Consider the following 22,235-nt stretch of genomic DNA (forward strand, 5'->3'; position numbering starts at 1 on the left):
ATAAAATGTACAATAACTCATAATGCATGGTCTTCACTGTATAAATTCACTGGCATTGGGCAGTCCTTAATGTCGAGCCCTGTATTATAAGATATACTGATATACTGTATTAAATTATGCTGCCATTAAGACAACATCATTTATATCTATAAAAAAGATGATTAGTTAGTGGACTAAACTTACTGTAGGTAAAGAAGTACAAGAGGAGTTGCTATTTTGTGAATATTCTGATTATATATATACTGTTGAGTAGTGTATATATATAGTATGTAAAGAGATAGATGTAAAGAAAGAGACCTGCGAGTCTACCTGCACGATTCCACTAAGCAAGGACATTGACAAGGCATTGTATGCTGAACTAAGTATCCCCTTTCTACTTTCTTATTCCCTAGTAATTATTTCTGCATACAGAAGTACACTCCAAGATACATATACGTTCCCTTGCCACCAGCCTATTACCCTCTCTGTTTGGCTGTGGAAATGTCAATCGGCTGTCAACAAAGCTGACTTCATTTCTGCTTTTGCCTGTCAATCAAAATGTAATGTTTCGGCTCTGACTGAAACATAGATCTCAGTAGACAACCCTGCCACTCCTTCAGCCCTTTCCACTGACTTCACTTTCTCCCACAGGGGGGACAGGTCTACTGATTTCCGACAGCTGGAAATTCTCTCATCTCTCTTCTCCCTAATTATACTTCTTTTGAATATTATGATATCACTGTTACTAATCCTGCCAAACTGTATCTTATTGTCATCTACCACCCACCAGGTCAACTTTCTGGAAGAGCTGGATGTGCTACTGTCTTCTTTTCCGGAAGACGGCACGCCGCTGGTAGTTTTTGGTGACTTCAACATCCACCTAGACAAACCTCAAGCAAATTATTTCCTAACTCTTCTAGCCTTGTTCGACCAGCGCACCCCTGCGATACACAAAGCAGGCGAAGAGCTAGATCTCATCTTCACATGCAATAGTACGATTGATAATCATCTTGTTACTCCACTATATCTTTCTGACCACTTTTTTCTCAAGTTCTCTGTCACTCTGCCTTCATGCTCACCACTAAATCCTCCTTTGCCACTGAATTCTCTATTTCCTACACACTTTTCCTCTGTGGTCTCTGCACCCTTTCCTACCACTAACCACTTCTCTTCTCTGGACGTCAAAGAAGCAACAGACACTCAGGGCCCTATTTTAACGATCTAAGCGTATGGTCTAAAGCGCACAGCACAAGTGCACTTGGGCCGTGTCCGAATCCACTTTTGCTAATTTAACAACTGGAAAAATGGTTGGTGCACCCGGCTTCTCTAGCAAGGAAACAGATCTGCTCGTGCACGAGGTTAAAGCGAGCAAGCAGGCCATCTATGGGACAAAGTGTATGCGCGTTGTGGACCCGCCTATAGGCACACATTACTAACGCGCTCTTTAAATAAAAAAAAATTAAAAAATTGAGCCATTGACTTTAGGCCAGGTTTCAGTTGGTCTAAATTAGTTCTCTGCACCACTTATCCACAACCAACCTCCACCCACACATTTCACTCTTCTCTTCCTTCTCTCCCCTCACAGAGAACGAGTTCTCCAAAGTTCTCTGTTCCAGCCATCCTACAACCTGTTCCTCAGACCCAATCCCCTCCCACCTTCTACAGGAGATCTCACCAACATCGCTATCCGCTCTGACATTTTCAACACATCCCTCACTACTGGCACCTTTCCCACCTCATTTCAAGAGTGGCAAGAGTGAACTCCAGATCAGCTCTCCTTATTCTACTAGACCAGTCAGCTGTTTAACATTGTAAACCACCAGATTCTCCTGTCTACCTTTTCTAACTTGGGCATCACAGGTACGGTACTTCAGTGGGTTCAGTCTTACCTCACAGGTAGATCTTTCAAGGTTTCATGGAGAGGAGGGGTATCTGCCTCACACCAGCTGATCACTGGGGTGCCTGTAGGTTCAGTGCTCGCTCTTCATTTTTTTTTGGATTTACACAACCTCACTAGAAAAGGTAATAGGCACATGGCTCCTCCTACCACTGCTATGCAGATGACAGCTTAATCTGTCACTTCAACCTGATGATCATACTGTTTTAACTCGTACCTCTGCCTGCTTTTCAGACATTTCTGCCTGGATGAAGGAGTGTCATCTACATCTCATCCTTGCAAAGATGGAGCTCCTTGTAATTCCTGCAGACCCGTCAGTTGACCACAACATCACTGTGCAAATGGGGTCTACAACACTGACGCCAACCAGGACAGTTAGTGTTGATTCAGTATGATTGCACCACATTGCATTATAGGTTTGAGCTAGGATCATAAAACTAAGCATTTAAATATCATCTGACTAAGACATATTTTTGGGAGATGCTTATATGCATTTGATGTAAGTAGGCATACTGTTATAAAGATATTTTTTGGCCATATAAGTATCCACAACTGCACCAAATTGCATATTCTTGCTCAGTTTGGGCCTCTGAATAAAATGTAGGTGTTTTCTTTCCTCCTTGAGTGTGAGCTCCATAATCTCATTATACATGTCATGGTTATGGACTTATTTAGATATTCTGTTTTGTTTCCCTTAGTTCCTGTTTCCCTGCTCTGATTAGTTTCAGTTTCCTTGGTTTCTGATTATATCTCTCCACCCCTTCGGCTCCACCAGGCTCCTTCTTCCCTCCGGCTTCCCCGTCATCCTCACTCCCTCCTTTGCCACGGTCTGCCGAGCCTCTGTCTCAGCCTCGGCCCCGTGAGTCAGCGGCTCCACCTTGGGCTTCCGGGCCGTGGATGTTGCCATGGGTCTCCATTACTTTTGTCTCAACCTCCGTCAGTCAGTCTCCAGGTCCTTCGCCACGGTCTGCCGAGCCTCCGTCTCAGCCTCGTGGATGTTGCCATGGCCCGTCAGCCTCTCAGCTCCGCCTGGGTCTCCATCACTTTTGTCTCAACCTCCGTCAGTGAGTCTCCAGGTTCTGCCTCGACCTTCAGCCAAAGCTTCACCCTGGCTCCTCCCACAGTCATCTCCGCCGTGGTGTTTCCCTCTACCGGCTCCTCCTGGTCCCTGTCCATCACCAGCTCCACGCCCTCCTCCAAACCCCCTCCCTCCACAGGATTATCAGTACGGCGCGAGGATGCACCTTCTGGGAGGGGAGACTATTGTCATGGTTATAGACTCTTATTTTAATATTTTGTTTTGTTTCCCTTAGTTCCTGTTTCCCTGCTCTGTTTAGTTTAGGTTCCCCTGGTTTCTGATTATATACTTGTTTGTTTCAATACTGATATACTTTTACTGGTTATCCCCCGCTGACTCGATTAGTTCTCAGTGTATTTATACTCCCTGTTCAGTTATGTCCTTCCTTTGTCAGTTATCGTCGTAGTTTAGTGTGTATTTCCCCTGTGTATTTTCCTGGTTAATTAAAGACTCCTTGAATGTTGTACCTGGGTCAAGCATCTTAGATTACGAAAACACAACACGTTACAATATGAGCCATAAAAGCCTAATACATCAAATATGATACTCAACAAAAAACCTATATGCAATTCTTTTTTCTCTTTTTTTTTCTTTTTCTGTCTAAGGTTCAATAAATTGTTCCATTTCATATATATATATATATATATATATATATATATATATATATATATATACAGAGATTTTTATGACTATTATTTCAAATGTCAGGCTTTACAGGATGAAATTAAAGCATGGGTACTGTAAAATGTTACTCACTTAAAAGCATCCAAACAAAAACGTACAAGCCTGGCCTCACATTTGTCACTATTTTTAAATACCTTAAAGAGTTGAAAGAACTGCCACAAACTCTACTACTACAGTACTATTCAACAACTTGAAGGCAACTTATGTGATTTAAAAAAACACAGCTGTGTCAAAATTCCTTAATGAGGCATGACTGTGTGTAATTTATGTTGCAATATTTACTCAACAGCTCTATTGTCAGTATAAGCAAACCAGGCCACGCAAGGCAACATAAAGAACAGTATCAGCATCTGACTAATATCTTTGCATGTGTGTACATTTAAATCGTTTTTCCAAACCATATTGCCTGTTTGTGTGTGTGTGTTTTACTGGATGTGCAAAACCTTTATGCAGTTTACATGCAGTCATTACCTGTGGATGATGTGTTTGTTGCGCAGGTAGTGCAAAGCCAGGGCGATTTCACACACGTAGTGCTTCACAGTGCTCTCTGTAAAGTGCACATTCTGTTGTAGATGGTAACGTAGATCTCCTCCCAGCAGCAGGTCAACTACCATGAACATGTCCTCTTCATCTTGAAATGAGTACCTACATTAGACAAATTATGACAGTGTTATTATCTCTGATATCCAGATTTCTATTTTTTATTTTTACAATGTCTAATTTGGAAGTCCAAATATCGCTGGGTTGACAATACCAATTTGTCTTTTGAACAAAACTTCACTAAAGAATATAATATTTGAATTGGGCAGTGAATTGATCTTCTCTTTAGTAGAAGTTAGAGTACAATATAAACATGATGAACAAGTTTGTATTACAGCCATCATTTAAATATTTATACATGTTTAAATATGTATAATAAATTGGAGTATAAACATAATTATATAATTCAAATGTTTATATACAACTGGTTGATTATTAAATTAATTTGATTAATTAATTGATTATTAAACAAACCTTATTTTCTGTGTCGGTTTTCAGTTTATTAAATTCAGAATACTGTAAGTGCATGTAAAATAAAGTGCAGCTGGTATACTTATACACATGCTTGTTAATGTCAATATCTACTAAGCCAATCATGTGGCAGCAACCCGATCCTTGTTAGGCAGAAATGTGATCGAAGTGACTTTGACTGTGGAGTGATTGTTGGTGGCAGACAAGGTGGTTTGAGGATCTCAGAAACAGCTGATCTGGGATTTTAATGCACCGTAAACAGTCTTGAGCTTACAGTGAATGCAGAAAACAAAAAAACAAAAAACACCCAGTGAGCGACAGTTCTGTGGCTGAAAAGGCCTTGTTAATGAGAGAGGTCAAAAGAGAATGACAAGACTGATGACCGGCCATGTGTGAGCAGTTCAGGCTGGCTGTGGTGTAATAGTAGGGTGCCATATCACAAGCCCATCAATCAATCAATCAGTGACTGACATATATATATAAATCAGCAAACACTCATCATATTTTGCAAACGCTCCTTTTGTGCCACGCCTCCCCAACTCAAATATCTTTAACAGTCTTACAGGTGCTTGTGAAAGCATGTCTCAGTATGTAAAAGTAGACTTCTTACAATAAAAGGTCCAACATATTAGGAATATATTTATCTGTGCTGCTATGTGTCACGAGTAAGCAATTGAGTAGGCAAACACTGTCCAGAGTGAATGCGTTTTGCACTGGGCACATTTTTTGACATGATGCACAACAATTTGAGGCTGTCTATACACTGGACACGTCAAAGTAAACATCATAAACCGGAACATTTGTCTTTCTGAATGGTTGCATGCAAATGTTGTATTGAAGCATCCATTTTAGCGCATTTGATCGCTTTGCAATGCCCCATTCACTTTGACATGCTCATGACCATTAACCAGTAATGTTGTGCTGTCGCAACCCACAGCCAGGCTTGTGACATCATCAAAAGCCCAAACTCCAGTGGTTGGATGTTTGTCAGCGAACGCTTTCCTACATGACCACTCAGTTCCTGCTACGTTCTTTATTTATACAATTAAATAAATTATTATACAAAGGGACTCCACTCATGGGGAGGGAATAATGTCTGCACTGAATGTGAGGATTGAAAACAATCCTGCCTGCTTCTCCTGCTTCTCCTATATTGCTGAGTCAACTGAGTTTGGATGTGCTAAAAACTTTATGCATCACATATAGCTGAATGAAGCCGTCACACTTGTGAGCCAAAAACGATGTCGTCTGCCACTCTCTGTTTGGAGTGCTGTGTCAGAGGAATTAAACCACTTGCAAGTAGCTGGGGTGATAGAACGCATCGATGCCTCCGCATGGGTGTCACCAATTGTTATGCAGAACAAGTCAGGTAAAATTAGGATATGCGTTGACCTCAGAGAGCCAAATAAAGCAGTGATGTTGGACTCTTTTCCATTGGACTTTCATTTACATTGATGAACCACTCTCTGCTGAAAAGTTTCTACTGTTTTCTCTATCATTGACCTGACTAATGCTTACTACCAAGTGCTGCAGCATGAGGACAGTCGGGACTCAGAATGCCATTGCTGATTATCTGTCACGTTTGCCCTGCTTCTCCTGCAGATAATGCTGTTGCTCAAGCTCCTGTTGATGATGTTGATTGTTTCTTTTCTACCTGACGCCTCTAATTCGCTGTCTGCTGCTAATGTTGATGCTGCATGTGGATGGATGTCCTTCGACAAAGAGTAGGGGTGTAACCTCGGCATCCTGGCCAAATTTGCCCATTGGGCTCTGTCCATCATGGCCTCATAATCAAAAAAAGTCTCCTCTCCACCAGCAAGCTGGTGTGTGGTGGTCGTTCTGGCGCAGGCTGCCGTCACATCATCCAGGTGATGCTGCACATTGGTGGTGGTTGAGGAGATCCCCCCTTCCCCCTGCCACGTGTGTCTGCTCAATGACAAAACTGTCAAGTCCCACACCTGCTCCTCTCCAGCCAGAACTGTTGCCAGATGGACCATGGCAGAAAGTGGCTGTGGATATAGTCGGGCCATTTGACACTGCTGCATCCCACTATACTGTAGGTTTGGGATAACCTTAACTGACTATTACAGCAAATGGCCTGAGGTCTCCTTTACTCACTCTGTCACTACAGATTCTGTGACTTTGTTTCTGTCATTAGTCTTCAGTCTTCCATTGAGTGTAATTACAGATAACGGTGACCAGTTTACATCTGCTGCTTTCGCTGATTTTCTGTAAGGAAGGAATATTCGTCACCATCGTTCCTCTCTACGTGGCAGCTAATGGTGTTGTAGAGAGGCTCAACCATGTGTCTCAACACACTGTCTAAATGGCCATCTAGTAACATCTGTGGTAACTGATTTCTTGCAGTACCACACCACATGTTGCAACTGGTACTTCACCCATTCAGCTCCTCTATGTCAGGCAAATGTGCACAAGGCTGTCTATTTTGCCATCTGTTCCTGTGCATCAGCCAACTGATATGACTGTTCGTGAAGGGCAACACAACTGCAACACAGAGGGCCCTATTTTAACGATCTGAAACGCAAGTATCAAACGCGAAACGCAAGCAACTTTGTGGGTGGATCTCGGGCGCTGTTGCTATTATACCGACGGGATAAATGACTCTTGCACCCGACGCAAATCTAAAATGGTTTGGTCTGAAGTAGCTACATTACTCATAGGTGTGGTTTGGGTGTAACGTAATAATAACGAAATAAACCAATCAGAGCGCCATCTCACATTCCCTTTAAGAGCGAGCGCGCTTGTTCCATGGCGGATTGCTATTATAACAGCGGATTTGCCAGGAGCGGTTCACAGCCGAGGAGACTGACGTTCTCGCCAGGGCCGTAAAACACAGAGAAGTAACACTGTATGGGGATGGAGAAATCCACCCAGATTAGCTTCGGTTAAACAGGCGTATAATAATTTTGGTAAATGTGTAAGCTAGATTTATGCCTATTTTTTCACATCTTCATGGACACAACAATGATTTCCCTCGTTTGGAATATTTTTCCTTGTAATTATGTATGGTTTGCAAACATGGCAACTGCTGTGTCTGTGTGTAGATGAGAGAAGCAAAGTGTATGTGCGTTGTGCACACGCTACATTATGGCCAAGCTTACGCCCTTAAAATAGCGTCTGAATAACGCACCGCTGACTTTAGACTAGGTTTTTCCTGGTCTGTGGCGGAATTGTTTTCTGAAACTGCAAAATAGCACCAGGGAATGTTTGCGCCGGAACACGCCTCCTCTTTGCGCTGAACCGCCCCCGGGAGCGCAAGTTCATTCCCTAATTTACCGACGTGCGTCTGTGGAGGGAAAAGTCTGCTGTGCGTCGGGTGCAAAATAGGAATGAAAAATGCGTCGGTGTACAAAGTCAATTGCGCTGGGTGCAAGATATGGCCCAAAATGTAAAAGTACACAGATGCTAAGCGGGGTGCTTGTACTCCTTGTTTCCATGAGGGGGATACAGTGAGGGTATGCAACCCCTTGCAAGTTCCTAAGAGACAAGTTTACAGATCCGCTCACGGTTGCCAAAAGACTTGGGGTGGGTACATCCGTACTTAGACATGGAATTCTTCCCATCTCACCGCATTTCCATGCACACCAACAACTCCTTTTGTGTTCAGCAGAAGAAAGAAATTCATACAGGTTTAGAACAACTTGAGGTTGAGTAAATTATGACAGATCATTTTTGGGTGAACTTTTCTTTTAATATTCATGAGGGACTGCATGCATCCTCGGTTTTGAAGTGAAAGTTCTCAATGCATGAAGTAAGGCAGGAGCATAAGAGATTGAATCAGAGTAGTCTCAGTGTGGACACAAATACAACACAGCCTGAGGGTTTTTAACCAACATAACAACAATCTGGCCATCTGCAGATTTTCTCATATCATTGCTTAATGTTTTAAAAGACTTGTGTGAGTCATCTAAGTGAACATGCCATACTGAACATGCTCATTTGAATTGGGACATCTCATCATTTCCAAGGAGACTCTACATTGAAATCTTCTAAAATATAAAAAATGCAGTAATGTTATTTTAGACAGAAAAAATTAGAGCATTCCTGGTCAAGATCAAAATTCATGAGGCACTTACAGTTAGATTTTTCTGAAGGTGCTGTGGCTGGTTTTTAGGACATTGCTATGAGGTGGTTGTTTTTAGCAGGTTGTTAAGTGGGTGCTTTGGTGTCCTGTGTGGCAAGTCTCTATGATATTCTGGTCTATAGTTATGGCTCTGTCCTATAGGATTGTTTTTCCCGTTTCATCATTTACCAGTCAAAAAAAGATTACTGTTTGCCTTACTGATTTCCTATTGTATTTTTAGAAAATCGACAAGCCACACAATTTGAGAAACCATAGCACAAAGAGTGCAGTCCTAAGTTTGCTGTAGTCAGTTTACTGTTCTGTGTGAAATTATTTAACACCCAAAAAAACATGTCTTAACCCATTTTGTGCTTGACATGGCTGCGAAAGTTGCTGCAAGGAGGATAAACCACAGAGAATAGAGAGTGAGTGGTAGAATGAAGAGAAATGTCTCCACTCATGTTCATTTATGCGAAATGCCAGAGGAAGATGTTATCCGAATATATCACTTGCCAAGCCACGTTCTCAAATTTAATATCGTGCGCCTGTGTTGTTAGTAGATCACCCGCACCTGATTATCATCGGCTTCGCTTGTTTGCGACCCACGCTATTTTGTAGATTGATAGATTGCTTTGCTCATAATAGGTGTGTTGGACATCGGCTGCGGCTGAATGTAACCGGTCGGCGAGAGTTGTCGCGTTCAGGCGAGAGGAGTTGAAAACGGAGACGAGAAGTCGGACACTTTCTCCTTCCCGTAGTGACGCTCGCGCTGTGTTTGCATACTTTACCACAGCTGAAGTGAAATAAATGCACTATTTGCCAAATACACAGACTTTCAGCTATGTTTCCATTTAATACTTTATGTACTGCTTCATACAGCGTCTGTTTGCACAAGAATAAAGTTCAACATAAGTCTATACTATTTAAATACCAATGTAGTGGGGTCTCAGGGGTATCAGTTTTATTTTGATAAACATGACACAATGTAACATCGCGACTACATGAAAATAGCTTTCACTCTTATAAAAAACAGAACATTGTGAAAATTAGTCGAACTAAAGGGGTTCGAATAAACATGGAACAACATGTGATGCGGTGGATTCGGCCAATCGTGGAACAGCTGTGTCGTCATCAGAGCTCATGCAGCCGCTCTGGAGAAACTCCGCTGGCTGAGTCCTCCGGCTGCTCTCGAGTCGCTCTCGCAGTACGTCACAGTCACGTAGAGTCGGTGCTGTCTCAAGTCGGACACAATTTCTAACCGGCATGCACTGCTTCAAGTCAGCCGCCGATCGGTCTGCGCAGAGCTGTATGAAGTCAAACAAGCCTAATGTAAATGAGCTGGCTGAGTCATGTCAGTCGATCACCCGTAGAACTTTTATTGGATTGCGGTCTCACGCAAGAGAGCCCGATTTGCCCTTTTTAGTAAATCTGTTTGTTAGTTTTTAGTTTATTTTGTTTTAATTATTTATAATTTAGCTCATACTAATTGAAAATGAGAAATGTTAGCTGAAATAAAATAAGTTTATTTAATTTTTTATGTAATTAATATATATTATTTCCAATGGTTTTTAGTTTATGATAATAAACTGCCTTTGAAACCAAACAGAGGGCAGAATTAAACAGCTTTTGTGTATCTCATAATAATTTTCATGTTAGCCTGGCAAAATATGCACAAAAGTATTTCACTTTGGCATTGTCAGATTTTGTGGGGCATTCATTTTTCATTCTTTATAGCTGTCTAATGACCCTTTGAAGCTGCTTGATTTGTATTTCAGGGCTTCACTGAGATCCTGCACTACTGCAAAAGAACACATCTGATAAATTACTAATGACAAGGAAAAAGGCATGGCATGAAAATGTGCTTAAGATGTCACCATGATATGTGTCACATTGATTTTAAACTGCACTTTGATTGACAGGCTTTATTTGTCAGTTCGCAATGCCTGCTCAGCGGCCCTTGTCAAAGAGGGACCAAATTACACCGTGGTGCTGAGAAAGCATAAGATGTGAGCCTTCTTCGGTCAAGGTATACTTCCTGTACAAGCACAATGGTGACAAAAGATTGATTCACTTTGAGTGCATTTGGGGGGCTCTTAAACGAAAACGAAAATTGCTAAACACAAGCCAAAATAATGTAATTATCTCTACAACAGTTCATCAAAACCAGTTTAAAAGTGCTAATAGCATAGTACAACATTATTCATAATTGTCCATTAAATAATACGACCATTAAAGTGCAATGGCTTTTGAATGTGAAAACTATAGTCTAAATGCTATTATCTTTTTGTTTTAGAAGGTCAGCCATTCAGACATCAGGAGAGGAGGATTCAACTTTCGCCACAGACCTCACGTTCACAAGCAGAAGAGTTTCAGCGGTCTGGGGAAACACACTCAGTGTGAGATAGGAGGTAGGATGAGAGCTCTCCTCTTTAAATATAAAAAAGGTTGTAGACTCAGTTGGCCATCAGAGAATGAAGCCTGTCTACATCTCATTTAAAAGTAATTAGGCTTGGACCACTGCTATATCTGAATACTGCACAGATAAGTATTTGAAGTAATCGTCTACTGCCAAACATTTTACTGCAAAAGTGTCTGGTGTAAGCAATATATTTATCAAGATATCTTAGTTTCAAGCCCTGTGATGCACTGTCCATCCAACCTGGTTGTTTTGCGGTTTGGAGTATAGATCTTGGTTTCATCTGACCACAAAATATTATAATAACCCATACAGTTGGGTGATGTTATGAAAACCTGTCTGGGCTGTAATTTGACCCAAACATAATATTTTTTTAATTTATTTTGCATAAAGAAAATGGGTCCGACTTTATATTAGGTATATTTAACTATGTACTTTAATTATGTACTTACATAATAATAATAATAATAGTTAAATACTCTGTACTTATTGTGTTCATGTTGCATTGCGAAACACTTGTGCTGCTATTGAGGTGGGATACAACATGTTTAGTGGTGTGGTAAGGTTAAAGGGTTAGTTCACCCAAAAATGAAAATTCTGTCAGTAATTATTCACCCTCATGTTGTTCCAACCCCGTAAATGTACAATGTACAAGTACAATGTAAAAACATGCATGTACAAAATTAGTGCATTGTATAAAATAATTAATTTAAATGTCAGTATATAGTAGTTTTTTTAATATAAGTTAATTTTTTTTTGTTTTTTTGTTTATTGCATTTTGACAATCTAGCACAATCTAGCGCAAAAAGGCATCCATACATTTTGAGGGTTTTCTATGTAATGCTCATTATTTTCTGCTGATTCTTATTAGAATTATTACAACATTTGTAAAGACAGCACAACAAATACTTTTAAAGTGCCCCTATTATTTTAAAGGTTCATGTGGTCTCCTACAACAGGTTTACATGCATCAAAGGTAAAAAACACTCATTTTCTAAAAATGTCCTAACATTTTCTCATATTATACATTGCATATCAGCAGATTTTTCAATGATTACCAAATTACTTGTCAGATGAATCAGTCTCTCTAAATCCCTCCTTTCCCAGAGCCTTCTCTGCTCAGTCTGTTGTGATTGGTCTACCGCTTACAGCGCTTGTCGGAAGCTAAATGCCCATAACTGAACTTCAGCTCCGGAGGCTTCCTAAAGCTCAGAACGATGATGTCGATTTTACCATATCAATCCGAGTGCGAGTCCGATGATGAAACATTGGAATAACTACCAGTAGTTATTCAATCCGAACCTCCATCACAAGGACGACTTGAGCAGGACGTTTCTCAGTGATACGCTACTCAGTGTGAGGTACTGTACATTATGAGTTAATACAACTGTAATTCCTCACCATCAGCATTAACAAGAGTATGTCCATCAACAAACCCATGTGTATATTTCTAATTTATTGCAGTGCACATGTGGGAACTGTATCATTAACTGTATCAATAACAGCACATACATTAGCCGAGCACTAACGTGAATGACTGATGAAACATTAAAGTTTTGGTGCTTTTCCACTGTATGGTACGGTACGGCTCGGTTCGGTACGGCACGCTTTGGCGCTTTTCCACTGCATGGTACGGTACGGCTCGGTTCGGTACGGCTCACTTATGGCGCATTTCCACTGCATGGTACGGTACGGTACGGCTCGCTTCGGCTCGCTTTAAATGGTACCACCTCTGTTGAGGTTCCAAGCGTACCGTACCGATACTAAAATGTGACGTGAAAACACTGCAGATCACTGATTGGTCAAACAGAATCATCACTACCAGCGTCATTGTATTTACGACACGAGACACTAAACCCGCTAGATTTAAATAGCCAGTAGACAACAGCCAACGCTGTAGCGCCTGTTTTAAAAGTATTTGCTTTAAAAAAAATTAAAAAAAAAAAAAGAGTATAAACTTCAAAAAAAGAAATGGCTGAATCGTGGTCAGTGGACAAGGTGCAGACGTTCCTCTCGTTGGTTGCCGAGGAGTGGATGGGGAAACACGGAATGAAAAATTCGCATTTAATATGATGATGTCATGGCAGTAGAGACGGCAACTATAACGATCAGTCCCACCCACTTTGAAGCGGTACTAACTGCAGTGGAAAAGCAACCGAGCTAAAGCGAACCGAACCGTGCCGTACCGAGTCGAGTCGTACCACGCAGTGGAAAAGCGAAGCGAGCCGAACCGTTCCGCGCCGAGTCGAACCGTACTGAGCCGAACCGAGCCGTACCATGCAGTGTAAAAGCGCCATTTGTAAAACAAATCTTGCTCCATCCTTTATCATTACTCAAAGTAGTAAGAACAACAGACAATCTGCCTTAATGGACACAATTTTAATAACGTGAGTTAGCCGGAGACCAACACAATATAAATCACGAATTTTGAACACTTGGTAGAAAATATATACATCAATAATTAATCATACTTTCAGGTTGTGATTCTGAGGAGCAAGTCGGTCTAAAAAAACAGGGTACTGACCCATCTTTAATAAGTGTTTTGTTAATCCTATTTAGACCTCAGAGATTTGAGAAGCAATCGTCAAAAGGTTATACTGCTGTTGTATCGCTGTGGTAGTTTCAACCACTGACTCTTTACATCCTCATTCTTTGGAAGTGTTATAAAAGAGAATTTGCTTTTGCAGAGCAACGTCTTCTCGACATGTACACAACGAACCATCTACAGTGTTTGAGGGCGGGTCAAGTTGTTCGAGGACAGCCAATGAAGACTATAGGCAGGCATTATGCAAACGAGACTGAAATTCCTGACGGCTCGTTTAGGCGGTTCAGAGTCGATTCTTTCTTTTGGGAGACAATAACTTTATTTCTGTCATGAGTGTTTGGCATGGTAATGGACATGACAATGTTGATATGTTTGGTCTAGGCAGAATAGATCTGCTACGCTGCTACGGCTGCAGAGCAAGTACAGAGATTTACTCCTGCCAATACATTCACAACATGCTGCTGTGGGCAAGACATGCTGCTGCTGTACAATATAGCATACATGAATTACACCTAGCAGATCTATAAAGGTAGAGCTGGAGAAGGAGGAGGGTTTCTGAAAGCGCGCTGCACTGCTAAGGCAAATGCTAACAAAGTATTTGAAGGTTGAGCACGCAAGCTTATTGGCTACTGAAATGGCAGGAACCAATCAGCTGTACCCTATAGACAACGATGTGATTGCAAGCAGGTTGAGTTAAGGACCTATTAACGTATGCCATCTAGAGTTTCATGACAGAACTTTGTATTTATCGTGCACTTTCGTCTTTACAACTTTGCAGACCGTTTACATTCAGAGACAGCTATATTACACACTGCATGAAAGGCAATATTCGAAAAAGTATAATAGGGGCACTTTAATATTGATTCTACAAAATCCCAACTTGCATAACTCTTAACTATGGGGGTTTTACCCAGGGAATGTGTTATTTTTCTTAATGATTCAAACGTAGCACCCAAAGGTCACATTGAAGGGGTGATCAGCCAGTTACAACCTTCTCTCATGTGATCTGCACTTTGCCATTACTCACATGCACACTTTATGACCTCAGTGAGAACACAATGAGCTGCCTCCCTCTGAAACTTGATCTGCTGGTGTCACTGTTCGACAATGTCACTTTTGAGAAATGAGTGCTTGACACACTATTTTAATCTCATATTTTGAGATTGTTTTGTTTTACTACTGTAAAATACTACTGTATATAATTTGAGAACTGACTGAACAGATTATTTTATATTTGTCAAAAAAAGGTGAATTTTGTGCTAACACTTTACTTAAAGCCTTTATATATTATGCATTATACAAGTATTATAATGCATTAATTGTGCGTTGCAATGCACCTTATAATACATTCTATGGTCTCATGAATAATCATAACCACAGTTATAATACTTATCTATTCATTTTTACACAAACAGAGACAGAGAGAGAGAGAGAGAGAGACTGTGGCTTGAAGTCTCTCACATCTGACCTTGAGTGCTCTTTCGGTCCAGTAGAACTCGCATTCATCTGCAGCACTGCAGGGGAACATGCACAATGCTCACCTTCTTTTAAAACGGCTGCCAAGCACATTACCATTCCCCATGCATTCTTATCAAATTTAACGCCCCATGCGGCAGGACTATTATTTAGAGAGAGCTGTTTTCTCTTCTCCGCTGTACGTATTATTTAATTTTTAATTAAAAAAAGCACTGCTATTGATTTAGTCATTTGCAATTTAGTCATTCATGCATCACATTCTGATGAGGATGATGTGTTGTGCTCCAGCATGCTCCATTGAGTCTGATAAAGAAAACAAGACGTGCCATAATATTTGAGGTGTTTTTAGTTGATTCTAAATGCAACGTGATCACATTTTTAGGTATTCATACATGAGTTCTGTTGATATGGTTTTATATGTTTTATTTATTTATTATTTATATAAGATTTTTTGTTGTTGTTGATAAAGATGATATTGTATTATATTAATTTTATTATTTATTTATAATAAATCTAAAAAGCTGATATTGTACACTGAAATAATGTAAACATATTGTCAGCATCTAAACCTAAATCCTTTTAAAGGGATAGTTCATCCCAAAATGAAAATTCTGTCATTAATTACTCATGTCATTCCAAACCTGTGAGTCTTTCGTTTATGTTCGACCTGGTGCGTGAGGGAGGAATGGAGGTGGAGGAGTTAAGGTGATGTGCCGAGGTGGGGTAGCGGGGGACAGTAGCCGGAGGCAGAGCCAGGGAGGCCGTTTGAGGATGGCTCATGGGATGCCCCAGGTGAATCCCCAACGCAGTGAGGAGGTAAGGGATGAACAATGGTGTAGACAGGAGATGACGAAGACAGGGCTGGAACTCGAGGTGGTGGTAAAAGGGTGGGACCAACACATCAGTCTCCCAGTCCATTACGCACTCACTCACTGCGGCGAGGTTGTGGACGGGGAACTCCTCAATTCCCTCAAACTCCACTAGTATTTCCTCTGTCACGAACTCGGTGGCCGGCTCGCACGCCAGGTCAGACGTAAGGGGCTCAGGCTCCGGTGCGATGGTGGGCACATCCACTTCTCATGACATTGGCAGCTTCATCGCAGCAGGCACTCCATCTGCTGAGACCCACCCTCACATCCCTCCAGCTGAGTTCTTGCATGTCTGGGAGGTCTACTTGATGTTCGTAGTTCGCCCCGATCCAATACAGAGATTTGATGGTTTCGTAATTAAAACGGTGAACGAATGGCAAGGTGGCAGAATTGAAGGGTGTAGTCCAATAAATGTTGGCCTCTCCTGGCCAACGCAGCAAATTCAGCTGCATAATCCATTTTGTGGTCAGTTATTCTGTCACAGTTGTCCAAAGATGAAGATGAGTCAAAGGTTCCAATGCGAATGTATTTAAAGACCCACTCCGATGAAAATCATGTTTTTCTAGGTGTTAACATGTTCTTGTGGCATTTTTCTGATGTTAGAGGACATATCTTGAGAAAAATAAGTTCAAAGTTGTATTTCTGAGTATTTCTGCATTCAAATGGCTGTGAATCAGTAGCAGACGCTAAAATGCCAGCTAAAATAGACTGGAGTTGTGACGTAGTAACTCCACTGGGCGGTGCCACAAGCTCATACTCCCCTCCGCCCCCGCGGCTCAGGTTCTGAGGAGTAGAGAAGACGATGGCGGATTAACACCTATGTGCGGTAGCTGGTTGCAATGCTAACTGTACGTTCACACCGCCGCCGACTTGAGCGGCAAAGAAGCTCTGGCCGCCCTGTCAAGGACGCTTGTCAAAAAGTACGAGGAAGCTTGTTGACGCTTTGGCCGCTCTGACGTAGCAGCATTCTATGTTCGATCATGGGAGAAGAGAAGTGTCACACCATGAAAAGTAAACAAAATAAACAAGCAATACATTGACACTAGAAACCTTTTATAATGACAGCATTTGTATAACCGTTTTGGTCACATTATTATTTATTATTATTAATAGTGAGTGCGCGCGCGCGGCCGAGGCTCTCTCTCTCTCTGCTATCTCTCTGCGTTCTTATATGCCCTGTCAAGCGCGCCCTGTTAAACTGGCAGGACTTAAAAACACATGCAAATGATAAACTTTCACTCTGATGGTTAAACTGCAATTAATCCGATAATGATAGGAAACCCTAACCCAGCAACGGCGATGATCAGCTTCTCCTCCGTTTTCTCGGAAGCTCAAGTCGGCGGCGGTGTGAACGAGGGGGAGGGTCGTCTCCGTGCCAACGGCTCCGCCCACAACGCAGAGGCGAATTGCTAATGAGCTACTGCCGCTCTGCTGAAGCAAAGTCCCAGAAAACGGCACAGGTTTTGTGATTTTGGCTAAAAACGGCATAATCATCATTTAAAGACCACTGAGAATGTTTAAAAATAGCTCAAAATATGATCGGAGTGGGACTTTAATAAAGCAATAAACTCAGATAATCCATAACGTAACAAGCGTGTCTACACACAAACAATAACCGACAATGAACTTAGGAAACACAGGAACTTAAGTATACAATGATATCTCAAATGCGAACAGCTGTTTAATGAATATCCATGGTAACAAACAAGTGGCGGGAAACGCGAACAAAGACAACAGTAAATAATGACAAGCAAACTTAAAGTTCATGAAAATGAAAACTAAATTGACAGTCTGTGACCCGTGTTTTACTTCAGTAGCAGGAAAGGAAGCCCTGTCTTGCGTGCAGAAATTGCAGTCCTTCTAGTAAAGGGTGCGGCAGAGCCTGTCCCTCCAGCCGAGAAGAGGAAAGGGTTAAACAGCCTTTACTTCATCGTACCAGAAAAGGGTGGTGGGTTGCGGCAAATCTTAAATCTCAGAGACTTCCTTAGTGGCAGTTACACCGCTCAGGTCGATGCATATGAGACCGCTTCAGCACTGGCTTAAGATTCGAGTCCCAAGATCGGCATGTCGCTACAGTACACATCACGTGGCTATCACGCTCGTCTGTCATCTGTCCTCATGACAGCCCCTCCTTTGTGAATTCCCCTTAGGAAGGACCTTCTTTCTCAGGGGTAGGGCACAATTTGGCACCCACAACCAGACCTCTAGAACCTCCAAGTCTGGCCCTGGCTCTGCTTTCCTTCCTGCAGGAAAGCACCGTTCTAAGGTGCACTGCACTAAGGTGACACAGTGGATGGTAAGTCCTTAGGGAAGCACAACCTAATCATCAGGTTCCTTTGAGGTGCCAGGAGGTTAAATCTTCCAGGTCTGCACCTTATTCCTTCTTGGGTCCTCTGTAGTGTTGCTGGGCCTACAGAGAGCCCTGTTTGAGCCCCTGAAGTCAATTGAGCTTAGTGCCCTCTCGTTGAAAAGGGCCCTCCTGACCACGCCCACACCCATCAAGAGGGTTGGGGACCTGCAAGCATTCTCTGTTAGCGAAACGTGCCTTGGGTTCAGTCTGGCATACTCACGTGATTCTGAGAACCCGACTGGGCTATGTGCCCAAAGTTTCCACTACCCCTGGGATCAGGTGGTGAACTTGCAAGCACTTATCTTTGGTGTGACCAGTGCATGCTCTTTGCATTTACTTGGACCGCACAGATAGCTTCAGATGCTCTGAGCAGCTCTTTGTCTGTTTAGGGGGATAGCAGAAGGGGAAGGCTATCTCCAAACAGAGGATTGTGGATGCCATTTCTCTGGCATACCAAACACAGGGTGTGCCGTGCCCCCTGGGAGAGCGAGCACACTCCTACAGGAGTGTTGCATCCTCTGGGGCACTAGTGAATGGTACCTTTGCAAGATTTTACAATCTCTGGGTTTAGCCAGTTTCGTCTCCCAAGTATTATCAGACACGTATAGATAAACTTTGGACAACTGGTCCAGTGTATCGCTTGCACACAGCACCTGTCCCCTCCTTGAGGTGATAACGTGTGCATTTTTGTCCATGTGGGTTCCCCATGTCCGGCAAACCCTGGACAAATTCAGTAGCTGAATTTGGTGGTGGAATTTGCTGCCAGGCCGATTGCTCGTGGTATGTCCCTTTTTAGGTGAGCCCTTGTACTTGGGTTGGGGGCTCCATATTTCTGGATTACCTGATGGTAATCCCATATGATGTATTTCCACTGTTCAGTTTCCCGGTTGGTAAACCCACACCACAGAGACTTCTTTCCACATGTGGTACCTCCCTTGTGCCCTTTTTTCTGGATAGGAAAAAAGTCACTTTCAGCGGCATTTCGACCCTCCACCCCTCTGGCTTGGCCGGGCTCCTCCTTCCTTCCGGTTCCACCATTATCCTCACTCCCACAGGCGCCAGCTCCATTTTGGCTCTTCTGGCCTACAGTGTCACCACGAGTCTTCGTTTCCTCCCCTCCGCCTGGGTCCCCACCTCTCTCCCAGCTCCACCTTAGTTGGACAGGTTCCTGTCTCCGCCCTGGCTTCTCCCTCCATTGGTTCCACCATGGGCCTTCATCCTGGTGACTCTGCTCTGGGTCGCTACCTGGCTCCTCCCTCCATCATCTCCTCCTTGGCTTCTCCCTCCATTGTCTATTCCCTGGGGAGGCTCCAGCGTCTCCTTAGAGTTTTTCCATTCCTCCACTAAGGTGTGGTTTCTATTTACGGCACAAGGATGCACCATCCGGGAGAGGGGAGTAATGTTAGGATTTCATTCTGTTCAGACATACTACACATATTCATACTATATAAAACAGTGGTTCTCAACTCTGGTCCTGGAGTACCCCAAACTCTGCACATTTTGCATGTCTCCCTAATCAAACACACCAGATTCAACTCATCAGCTAGTTAGTAGAGACTTCAAGACCTGAAATGGTTGTGTCAGATTAAAGAGCCATCTAAAATGTATTGTACTTCAGGACCAGGGTTGGGAACCACTGATATAGAAAATACTTTTTTAACAGTCGCAAAGTAAGTTTAAAAATAAAATGTAGTACCTACTATACAGTATGCTATTTTAGGCTCAGTGTAGGTCAATATAATATATTTTGGCTTTTACAACTTAATTTCACTATAATAAAATAAAATACATAATAATTTCTGTTATGTGCTGACAACCAAAAACTAAATAAAACCCACAATAATTTATGCAGTCAGTAAAGCTAGCTAGTACGTGTTCTGCACACCAACAATATTTAAAATACTATATATAAAAAAAAATTGTGTTGTGAGTGTTGTTTGCTTTTAGCCAAATAAAATAAATCAGGTTTAAACTGGAAATGATTTTCGATTAGATCAACATAAAAATGCACTTCAAATAAATGACATGGTTGTTTTACATTTCGTCATATTGCACTTTAGTGTAATACTAAAACCTATCCATATGTGGGAGGAGACTGGCCAGCAATGAGTTTCAGGTGTGGGTAGCTAGTCATATGACCAAGAAATCATAAATAATTGTTTCAGAAACAGATAGTGAGATTGGCATGTTTCTGAAATTGGCTCGACGTTCAGCCTCTTGACCCTTTCATATAGGTGTGTGGAGTTATTAGTTGTGTGATTTGTTTGTGTTGAATGAGTGCGTTTTAATAGTGCAATTCCATTCTTATTTGATCCCTTTTTTCCTTTAGGCTGATTTATTAACAGGTTTTACTCTCTGTCCTGGAAGCTGGGCAGACAAATATTTATTGCTGCGGTACCTTCAATGGGCTGGCGGCCGTGTAGGAGTGTGAACAACCGGTAAATGCAGTATACCTTCCATTGAGGCCGATGGGTTATGAGTTTGAGTCTGCAGTTGTACTTTTGCTAAAGTATGTTTTGTTTTCTTTTATTGCAGGTTGTATTAACATGTATTAACGTTTATGTTTTTTATCTTGTTGAAAAGAGCCACTGTCTCTTGTGTATTTAAGTTTTCTTATGTGGTTTATTTTTTTCTTTTTTCTTTACTTAATTCTATATTGATGTTTAATTTGATCCTATTAAATATAATTTGTGTCATTTGCTTTTGTTTGTGTGGTACTGCTCTCCTCGTTTTTTGTGTTACAGTGCTTAATATTTTTGTACAGGGACGAAAAGCCTGCATCGGCACTTAACCTCCCCCTGTGTAGGTGATTCGGGTGGCGTGACACTGCTGTGTGGTGTGTATTAGAAGGTTGGCACTGTAATGGTGATTAATGGTTTCTACTTGTTTGCGGTGAATCCTTTGGGTTTTTCTTCTGGTTTCTATTCTCAGGTGGCAGGAGGAGCATGAGAACAGGCCTGACCCTTGAGGAGAGCCATTTCCTCCTTTTACGGATATTATTACTGACACATGTTTTTAGTTGGTGTTTTAGTCTTTGATGGTCTTTGTTGGAATAATAAAATTGTAATATTTTTATAAACTATGTTTGATGCTTATCAAGTGATTTGTAGAGGGCTCCTCCTCCCTTAAATAAGGAGGTCACATAGTCAGTTCATATTTCCAACACTACACATAGAACATATAGTAAGAATGAGTATTGAATAGTAAGCTTAGCAACATGCTATTGTCAGAATAAACAGAACGCTAGGTAAGCATACTGTGTGAATGGCTGCTTGGTCAGGTCTCATATACTGAGTGACATTTTGATGGTGTCTAAAGCCATCTACTCATGAAGTTCCTATTCAGTTAGGAGTTGAGTCAGCTCATTAGGTTTTCAAGAAGCTTTTCATTGTAACTGTTAGCATTGGTGTCTTAGTAGAATACTTATACTCAGCTGAAACACTCCAAGGTCACCTGTTTCGTTACATTACATCAAAAAACATCATACATTTTTTATTACATCATGAAAATTTAACAAATGTACAGAACAGTATTCAGTTATTTTGTAAATTATACTGCTTTTGGACTATGTTTCAGCACTGTTGAATCACTTAATGACTTGGAAAAACTCACCAGAAATTGACCAGGAACGGGTGCTCTAGGTTCTGCATTATCTGGAGCTCTTTGAAGACATTGCGCACCTCATTGCGCTCCACACACTGAAGCTTGTTCATATACTTCATGGCATACATTTTCTTTGTGTCCTTTTTCTGAACAATGCATACCTGGGAAAAAAAAGGTAAGTGGTCTTTATTGAACAAAATCAGAATCCAATGTTGCTAAAAAAAACTGGACAGTCTCTGTTGC

At 41.7% G+C, this 22,235-nt stretch overlaps 1 protein-coding gene across 3 annotated transcripts in view; it reads right to left on the minus strand.

Moving 5' to 3' along the window:
• stk32a (serine/threonine kinase 32A) overlaps positions 1-22,235 on the minus strand; it is an 82,742-nt gene that overhangs the window by 42,055 nt on the left and 18,452 nt on the right. For all 3 annotated transcript variants that reach the window (XM_084137646.1, XM_084137648.1, XM_084137647.1), the window contains exons 4-5: positions 22,002-22,153; positions 4,110-4,283 (exon numbers count right to left, since the gene is read on the minus strand). In XM_084137646.1, the coding sequence (XP_083993772.1) occupies positions 4,110-4,283; positions 22,002-22,153 (326 nt within the window). The remainder of the gene's footprint in view (positions 1-4,109; positions 4,284-22,001; positions 22,154-22,235) is intronic.

Source organism: Abramis brama (assembly GCF_963993115.1).
Source record: "Abramis brama genome assembly, chromosome: 15".
NCBI lineage: Eukaryota > Metazoa > Chordata > Actinopteri > Cypriniformes > Leuciscidae > Abramis > Abramis brama.